This window comes from Notechis scutatus, chromosome 16, assembly GCF_049901735.1.
Source record: "Notechis scutatus isolate UNSWTSFEM ecotype Mainland chromosome 16, rNotScu1.2, whole genome shotgun sequence".
Taxonomy (NCBI): Eukaryota; Metazoa; Chordata; class Lepidosauria; order Squamata; family Elapidae; genus Notechis; species Notechis scutatus.
The window spans coordinates 8,091,284-8,100,752 of NC_142024.1; the positions used below are offsets into that span (position 1 = coordinate 8,091,284).

General features: G+C 52.1%; 1 protein-coding gene across 1 annotated transcript in view; it reads right to left on the reverse strand.

The window, feature by feature from the left end:
• UBR4 (ubiquitin protein ligase E3 component n-recognin 4) overlaps positions 1-9,405 on the reverse strand; it is a 134,285-nt gene extending 124,880 nt beyond the window's left edge. Inside the window, 8 exon segments of the mRNA XM_087944825.1 lie at positions 184-308; positions 1,457-1,598; positions 3,438-3,540; positions 4,210-4,349; positions 4,469-4,598; positions 4,850-4,953; positions 6,094-6,191; positions 9,175-9,405. Of these exon segments, the coding sequence (XP_087800951.1) occupies positions 184-308; positions 1,457-1,598; positions 3,438-3,540; positions 4,210-4,349; positions 4,469-4,598; positions 4,850-4,953; positions 6,094-6,191; positions 9,175-9,323 (991 nt within the window). The 5' untranslated portion in view covers positions 9,324-9,405.
• Positions 9,406-9,469: the final 64 nt, after the last annotated feature.

The window sequence follows — 9,469 nt, forward strand, 5'->3', positions numbered from 1 at the left end:
TGGGAGAAACAGAGGGAAAAGAGGAGCTGAGAAAGAAGAAGATCGTTCTCTCCCTGCCCAGCCCTTTTACTGCAACAAACGAAGCTCCTTCTCTTCCTTCAGGTGTAGTTGTGGGCAAGGAACCCACAACCGCACAGCCTCCCCCAGGGGTTTTGGCAGGGCTTCTGCATCGCACAGATTCACCTGCGTAGAGGCAGCTGAGGGCCAGTACGGTCACGTCCTGCAGGCGGGCCGGGGTCAGAGGTTCCAGGACAGGGAGGGAGAGCGTGTCCAGGGCCATGGTGACGTCAATCACCAGGGAATGGAACCTGTACAGGTGGGAGAGGAAACGGAAGGTTGGTGTAATAAAAGTTGGCAAGGAAGGGAACAAAGAGATCGAGTTTGGCTCGGAACCTATGGGAGAAAAACCAGGATATACCGTATTTTTTTCCAAAACCGTAAGATGCACCTAGGTTTAGAGGAGGAAAACAAGGGGAAAAAAATAGGGGTTTTTTTTGCCTCTGTGTGTCCCGTTTTTGTCCTCTCCGGCATCCAGAAGCATTCTGCAGGCCAAAAACAGGCCCATTTTTGGCCCCCGGAGGCCTCAGTTGGTCTCATGTTTGCCCTCCCGAAAACGAGACGCACGGAGGGTTTGGGAGGGCAAAAATGGGCCTGTATTCGCTCTACCAGCGGTCACCAACTGGTGGTCCCGTGGACCACTGATGATCCGTGAGAAAACTTTGGTGGCCCGCAGAAAAAATATTTGCATTTTTTAATATTGCATTAAAATCAGAGGTCCTGCAACCATGGGTGCTCCTGGGCCGGATACGTGCAATGAACGTTTGTGTGCGGGTCGGAGGAGGGCAGAAATTCCCATTGGGGGTCTGCTTCAGCCTCCTGGTGCGAGGCTCTGGGTGAAGGCTGGAGGAAAGGGCCGCTGGTGGCAAAGAGCCGGAGGGCCTCGTCCCAGTGGGATTGCATCGTGGCCTAGAACTGGCTGAGCATCTCAGCCGGCTGAGCATCCAGGCGCCGGTACCTGGCCTTGCACCCCCCCACAGGTCTTCCCTCTGCTTGGAAAGCCTGTGCTCCTAGTCCTCAGTGAGGTGCTTCTGCTGCAGCCTCCTTCTCGGCCCGATCCAGCTTCCTGTTGGGGCCCTTAAGGAGCCCCGGCAGGAGAGGAGTGGCTGGGAGGGGAAGAGGGAGAGTAGAGGCCGGCGAGGTGCCCCTCGGTGCAAGGGACCTCGAGTTGGCCACGCCCACCCTTGTCCCATGGCCACCTAGCCACACCCACCCAGCCGGTCATTGGCCAATCGTATGGGTGGTCTGCGGGATTTAAAATTATGGATTTAGTGGTCCCTGAGGCCCGAAGGTTTGGTGACACCCCGCTCTATAAGACACACGGATATTTCCACCCTCTTTTTTTATGAGCGGGTCTTATAGTCCAAAAAATATGGAAAGGAAGAGGACGGGCGCTTACCCGTTACGGACTGCTGTGGCATCGGCGACAGTAGCCGGCATGATGAAGAAGGAATTGGCCGACACGGCGTCCTGGAAGCGGTTAATGTAGCGCAGGAAGTACGGGAGGTTCAAGCAGACGCGCAGCAGCTTTTCAGAACCGCCTGCATTGAAAAAGGCGAAGGAGGGGGAAGGGACCAAAAAGATGAGGACCGGCCTCTTGAGGAGCCCAGAGGCATGAAACGGCAGGACGTCCTCCACTTAACGACCACAACCGAGCCCGGCGTTGGTGTTGCAAAAGGGAGAAATTCATTTGAGTTTTGCTCCCCTTTTACGACTTTTCTCGCCACGTTTGTCAAGGGAATCACAGCCTTTGAATTAGTAACCCGGCTGTTAAGGGAATCTGGCTTCCTCATAGAATACAGATTAATACAGATTATCAGAGTTGGAAGGGACCCTTGTAGATCATCTAGTCCACCCCCCAAGCAGGAGACCCTACACCATTCCTGACAAATGGCAGTCCAATCTCTTCTTGAAAGTCTCAGTGATGAAGCTCCCACAACTTCCGAGGACAACTCCTGTTCCATGGGTTGGTTGTTCTCACCGTCAGAAAATTCCTCCTTATTTCCAGGTTGAATCTCTCCCTGATCAGTTTCCATCCATTGTTCCTTGTCTGGCCTTCTGGTGCTTTGGAAGATAGCTTGACCCCCCTCCTCTCTGTGGCAGCCCCTCAAATATTGGAAGATGCTCTCCTGTCTCCCCTGGTCCTTCTCTTCCCTAGACTAGCCAGGCCCAGTTCCTGCAACTGTTCATCCATATGTTTTAGCCTCCAGTCCTCCCTCTTGCTCTCTCTTTCTCTCCTCTCTTTCTTTCTTTCTCTCCTTCCTTCCTTTCTTTTTCTCTCTCTCCTCCCTCACTCTTTCTCTCCCTTTTGGTTCTTTCCTTTCTTTCTCTTTTTCTTTCCTTTTCTTTCTCTCCCTCTCCCTTCAAATATTGGAAGGCTGCTCTCCTGTCTCCCCTGGTCCTTCTCTTCCCTAGACTAGCCAGGCCCAGTTCTTGCAACCGTTCATCGTACATTTTAGCCTCCAGTTGCTCTCTCTCCCTTTCTTTCTCTCCCTCCTTCCTTCCTTTTCTTTTTCTCTCTCCTCTCTCCCTCTTTCTCTTCCTTTCAGTTCTCTTTCTCTCTTTTTCTCTTTCTCTCCCTCTTTTCTCTCTCTCCTTCCTTCTTTTCTTTTTCTTTCCTTTCCTTTCTCTCCCTCTCCCTTCAAATATTGGAAGGCTGCTCTCCTGTCTCCCCTGGTCCTTCTCTTCCCTAGACCAGCCAGGCCCAGTTCCTGCAACCGTTCCTTATATATTTCAGCCTCCAGTCCCCTCATCATCCTGGTTGTTCTTCTCTGCACTCTTCCCAGAGTCTCAACCTCTTTTTTATAGTGTGGTGACCAGAACTGAATGCAGCATTCTGTTTGTCTGAAGGTTGCAAAAGGGGGACTGCATGATTCCGGGACACTGCAACGTGTCATAAATGTGAATCAATTGCCAAGGGGCAGAATGTTGATCATGTGGCCAGGGAGGATGCCGCAACAGTGGGAAAATTGGTCGCTTTTTCTCCCCCAGGGCTGTTAACTTTGAACGGTCAGTAAATGAACCACTGTTAAGTCAGGGGCTATCTGCACTTCCATCGCCTCAAAGGAATTGTGGTTCTAACTCGCGTTGCGGACGGCTGGGCCTGAGAACACAGTCATGGCGAGGGAGCAGCCCCAGCACACACCCACACATACACGTCCATTCTCTAGACCAAGGATCTTCAAACTTTTGCAAGTTTAAGACTTGTGGACTTCAACTCCCAGAATCCCTGAGCTACCATGACTGGAGGAGGAATTCTGGGAATTGAAGTCCACAAGTCTTCAAGCTGTCAAGTTCGAAGACCCCTGCTCTAGACGATCCCTTCAGGAAATGGGGTAGCTCTGTTAGACAAGCAAGATAACCCCCCTGTCTTTCCTTACCGAGTTCTTGTAAGCTGGCCACGTTCTGGGCAACAAATATGCTCTTGGTTTTGGCTGTGGAGGATTGGTCCATGACGGTCTGTTCTTCGCCTTCCCCTTCCCCCTAGAAGCAGAGCCAAATGTTAAAAGAAAGAAAGAAAGAAAGAAAGAAAGAAAGAAAGAAAGAAAGAAAGAAAGAAAGAAAGAAAGAAAGAAAGAAAGAGAAAGAGAGAGAGAGAGAGAGAGAGAGAGAGAGGGAGGAGAGGAGGAGAGCAGGAGAGCCTGGGCCGTTTGTCAGCCCTCAGATGGAGAGTCAACAGACCCCAGGTCTGGAGGTGGCTGATGAGAAACAGCGGGGTCCAGTGCCTGACGTGCAGATACACAGAAGGCAGAGGAGAGGAGAGCAGTGGAAATCTATGGGCCGGTCCTTGGGACGGAAGAGCCAACACTGCTAGCTCTGGGGATAAAAGGCAGGGGATGGAGATGAATAGGTGTGGCAGAAAACTATTCATCCCCCCTGCCGGACAGACTTGTTAGCCTGCAATGAGAGAGAAAGAGAATTTTTGCTGGTGCTGCTGGCCCTCCTAATAAAGGAATCATCGATTTAACTACAGAGGGTTTGTCGGGTTTGGGAGCCGGGTCACAACAGTTATGAATCTCCTGCCATCAGAAGTTCACAGGCTCCCTGGAGCCTTGGGGCCCTCTGGTCACCCCTTGCTAAGGAGGATGGGCAGCCTTTTTTCCCCAGGGAACCCAAGCCTTCTCGGGCAACCTTCTTCCTTCCACCATCCACCTGAGCCTGCAGCGTCGTCACGGGCGACAGGGCCATCTTGGGATTGAAGACAGAGGTCAGCTGATTGAGGAAGTTCATCTGAACCTCCTTCTGGCGCAGTTCAGGCCTGACCGGAGAAGCCAGCTCTTTCTGATCCTCCACTGGAAAAGAGGAACGGGAGCCGAGGGTCAGGCCGGGGGGGCTGGGGTAGAAGTGGGGGTGGAGCAGCCCTTGCTGGCACCTCCCGGGGCAGAAGATGTCACGGGGAGGGAGCCCTTACCGTCCGAGAGGGTCTTCACGGTCTGGGGCAGCTTGGCCGACTTCATCATCGCTGTGAAAGTGATGATCTCCGTCCGGTCCAGGCGGCTGCAGCCGGTGCACAGTCCCTTGATCAGCAGGATCAGGTGTTTCTACGGCAGCGTTTCAGAAAAGGTGAGCGGCGCAAGGTTCAGGCCACCTTTCCCAAACCTAAGCAGACCCCAGCTGGGCAGGTACCAATTCCCAGATTCTCCCCCACCCCCCAATCCAGCATGGCCTCTGCTGTCAATTCCAGGGTATGTCTTTCAAGCAAGACCCCAGCTTCAACCAAGAGCCTCCCATGCCAACGACGCAGAAATTCCCCAGCGGGGCAGAAGGGGGCGCTCTCTCCCTCTCTTCTCACCTGTGAGACAGCACAGGCCTCGTCTGGGTTTTCAAGTCGCAACAGGGAGAATTCAATCAGTACTTTGCAGGCAGCTGCCACAGACTGCAGCTGGTTCCGAGGTACTGAAAAGGCAACGGGATTACGGTCAGTCCAACCAAGTTTGAGGGAGGGCGGGGGGAAAGGAGTTTTTAAGCAAATGCCGCGTCCTTGCCTTACTGCATAAGCCGATCTAGGAATCCCCCCTCCCTTGAAATGGAGCCTGCTCTCCCCTCCACCCTTTAATTCCTGGTGGAGAATTAATTCCTATGTCCATTCAGAGGCTTTTGGGCCAGGATCGGAGGCAACGGAACCAAAAGTTACCCTAAACTATAGATACATGAGCCATGGTTGTGCAGTGGTGAGAGTGCGGCACTGCAGGGCTACTTCTGCTGGCTGCTGGCTGACTGCAATTTGGCAGTTCAAATCTCACCAGGCTCAAGGTCGACTCAGCCTTCCGTCCTTCCCAGGTCAGTAAAACGAGGACCCAGATTGTTGGGGAAAAGAGGCTGACTCTGTAAACCGCTTAGAGAGGGCTGTAAAAGCACTGAAGCGGTCTATTAATCTAAGTGCTATTCCTTCTTTCCTTCCTTCCCTCCCAGTGGTTAGAATGCAGTATTGCAGGCTAACTCTGCCCACTACCAGGTGTTCAATCCTGACCTACTCAAGATTGACTCAGCCTTCTGAGGTGGGTAAAACAAGGACCCAGATTGTTGGGGGCAAGAGGCTGACCTGTAAACCGCTTAGAGGGGGCTGTAAAAGCAACTATGAAATGGTATATAAGTCTAAGGGCTATTGCTACCTTCCTTCCTTGCTTCCCTCCCAGTGGTTAGAATGCAGTATTGCAGACTAACTCTGCCCACTGCCAGGAGTTCGAACCTGACCTGCTCAAGGCTCACCTCAGCCTTCCATCCTTCCAAGGTCAGTAAAATGAGGACCCAGATTGTTGGGGGAATATGCTGGCTCTGTAAACCACTTGAGAGGGCTGTAAAGCACCATAAAGTGGTATACAAGTCTAAATGCTATTTGCTATCCTGAAAAACCATTTTCTGCTTCCTCCTTTCTGGGTGTTCATAAATGCCCCTCCCTCCTGCCATGTCCCTCCTAACCCTTCTGCTAACCGCCTTCTAAACCAGTTTTGCTCACAGAATTCCAGGGGGATTCTGTGATTAAAAGCTAGGCGAACTAACGTAGCCCGTGCAAAATGTCCCAATGCGCTCACTCACCCACTCCACACACCGTGGTGATGTAGTGCGTTGCAAGTGCAACAAAAGAGGAGTAGAAAGGCTCATATTGCTTGTCGTGGTGCAGGATTTCCGACTCGCTGCAGCAGAGGAAAGAAGCACGAGAAACACAAGACTCAGAAAACTGGGCGCCCTTAAAGTTAAACGTGGGGAAGCTCTGAACATCGAAGGCGGAAGGGAGGCGAACTTTGGTCTCTGGGTGGGTTTTGCTACTGATATATAGCAAAGTTAAAGCTGCCCTATTGGTTCTTAAAACCGCACAGATCATCTGCCAGCAGGGACTGCAAGGAGACTCTGAGACTGCATGAAAGCTTATCCTAGTTCAGAGGTCTCCAAACTTGGCAATTTTAAGACTTGTGGACTTCAACTCCCAGAATTCCTCAGCCAGCTGGAGTCATATTCCGAATTGGCCATTTTGCTGTAGAAACCATGTGTTTTACATGAGGAAACTGTCACGGGCTGTCAGACCACTGGCCCATCGGGTATAGCCTTTTCTTGTTCCACCCAGCAGCAAACAGTAAGCACGGAGAGATCTATCTGTCAGTATCAGCTGCCGAGGAACTCCAGTGGCCTCCCCTCTGTTTATCTGACCAGTTACTCGGGAACAAAGCGCTTGACTCGGGCCTGAAGTTTGATTCAGCATCAGCCATGTTTAAATGTTAGGAGGGACTGCACCGTGACAGAACTGTGAACTCGGAGTAAGCCAACAAAAGCAACCAACGCAACTTTTGAAATCCGATTAAGTCATTCCACAGAAACGGTGAAGGGACTGCAACAGGCATGGACTTGCACCGTTTTGAGGCCCTGAAATGATTCCACACAACTTAAGACAAGGATCACAAAATGCCCGGGGATAGATTTTGCAAATAAACCTTTAGGAGTTGTATCCCAGAAAGGAAGAGCAAACAGGAGCATGGCGCCTTCAATACTTTGCAGTCACATGCTTCCCCCCCGCCCCCTTTTTGCCAAACCTTGACTAGATTCATATGATTTCTTCTGCTGGTAGCCTTCGCATGCACTGAAAACAAAACTGACAATCCCACCCAGAAATGCAGAGAGACAGGAGTTTGTACAGCTTTGCAAAGGGGAAGTTTTTCAAAGCAGGCTGTTGCATAATAGGAACTTTGGATAAACACCCTAAAGTGACAAGGGATGAAGGGAGCATTTGGTGAAAAATTTACATTCGGATCGCCAACAGCGTGAATTCCAGGTTGCATTTTAAAATATTATTTTGGGGGATTGTTTTTAAATAGCTCCAACTCTGAACAACAGTCACTTGCTCTGGGAAATTCTTGACTCCAGCAGCACAAAGATCTAGCTTAAAATATACCAGCAATGAAAGCAACGTACAGTCCAAAATCAACTAGTGATATGTTGCTTCAAAGAAGACATGACATGGAGCTGCTATCTAAAACAGAAACTGTGCAAAATAGCTACTAAAGAGCTCCAGCCCACCCTTAAAATACAAGGCTCTGTATATGATTCTCTATTCAAACCCTACTAAAGTCTCAGGTACATCAGGATGGGATATGGAGTACCACTGTCCGGTCCGGTTAGCTTTTTGGAAGTGTATGCACAGGGCTGTAGCTGGCCCTGCTCATTATGTTGGAGGAGGACGGCCCCGACGGCAACGGCCCCCTCCAAGAGAATGAGCAGCTACAACCCTGTGCATACACTTCCAAAAAGCGAATGGACACAGAACAAAGATACCTGGGAGAGGAGAGGCAAGTCCTTACAACCATTGAAATCAGGACTTCAATAATAGACTCAGCAACACATTTCCAGGTCATAAAAGAAAAATAGGGAGCTGCAGCCCCCCCCCAAAAAAAAAAGTGAAAACAAAACCACAGGGCCCAGATCCCCAATGAACTGAGCCATCATGGAAGCAATTTCATCCGTTGGAGCGGAAAGAGACAACGTTTCATCCAAGCCTTTTGGGACAGGATAGGAAAGGAGAGGATCCTGCAGAGCCAGGCCTCCAACGGATCTACCCTCTGAGCAACTTTTCAAAACAGCTTTAAAACACATTTCTTTTTGCCCCTCTGGATGTGTCTGGAAGGTCAAATGTCTTTATATCAAAGGGGTCTTTGTTAAGTGCACCCGGACAAACGACAACCAAAGGCAACTTCCTGGCAATAGGAAGAGCCCATCACAGATATTCACAACCTGAGAATTTTTGTGCACCTCAGACCCCCCACCTCAACACCAGCCTTTAAGGTGCTCCTCCAGGGCTGCAGGGCCCTTTCAACCACCATGTAACCACTACAACTCCCATCGTCCACATCCTTGGGCACTTTCCCCAAGAGGCTTCCCCTCTCAAAGTGGACCAACTACAACCCCCAGCATCTCCAAAGGGCAGGCTCTTCTCATCAACCCCCTCCCCACAGAACGACAGCTCCCAGCGTGGCAAGGACTACAACTCCCATCGCCCACATCCCTTGGGCACTTTCCCCAAGAGGCTTCCCCTCTCAAAGTGGACCAACAACTCCCATCATCACCAGAGGGCTGGTTCTCTCCCCTCAGCCAGGCTGCTCCTAACTGGGTAAGGACTACAACTCCCATTGCCCACATCCCTTGGGCACTTCTCCCAAGAGGCTTCCCTCCCAAAGTGGACCAACTACAACTCCCATCATCACCAAAGGGCTGGTTCTCTCCCCTCAGCCAGGCTGCTCCTAACCGGGTGAGGACTACAACTCCCATCACCCACATCTTTTGGGCACTTCTCCCAAGAGGCTTCCCCTCCCAAAGTGGACCAACTACAACTCCCATCATCCCCAGAGGGCGGTTCTCCCCTTCAACCCCCTCGGCCAGGCTGCTCCCAGCTGGGTAAGGACTACAACTCCCATCACCCAGCGGAGGGAGGGTTTTTGCGAGGGGAGGGAGTGGCTTGTTTTGCCCCGCCCACTAGAAGCTGTCAAGCGGAGAGGGGAAAGTTTGGGGGCAGTGCAAAATGGGGGTCTTCCCCCTTTCAGGACCCCCCCATCCCCGGAGCCCCTCCCCTCATTGCGCCCCCTTTCCAACCCGGCCGGGGGTTGGAGCCCCGCCCCTCCTCCTCCCTCCCACCTCTCAATGACGGAGCCCAGCAGCTGCGGCAGCTCGCGCATCTCGAAGGCCGAGTAGGAGGCCGACAGCAGCGGCCGCACCGCCACCTCCCAGCCGGGATCCCGCTCCGAAGACCCGGGCCCGCCGACGCCGCCCCCCGACGCCGCCATCTTGCCGCCGCCTCTCCTCAGTTCTGCTTCTAGTAGCGTTAGAGTTGCTGAGGCGAAGACACCAGAGGCCGGGGGGGAAGAGCTTCCGGGTCGCGGGGAAATGACGTCGACCAACCACTTCTTCCGGTGGAAACTCCGCCCCCCCC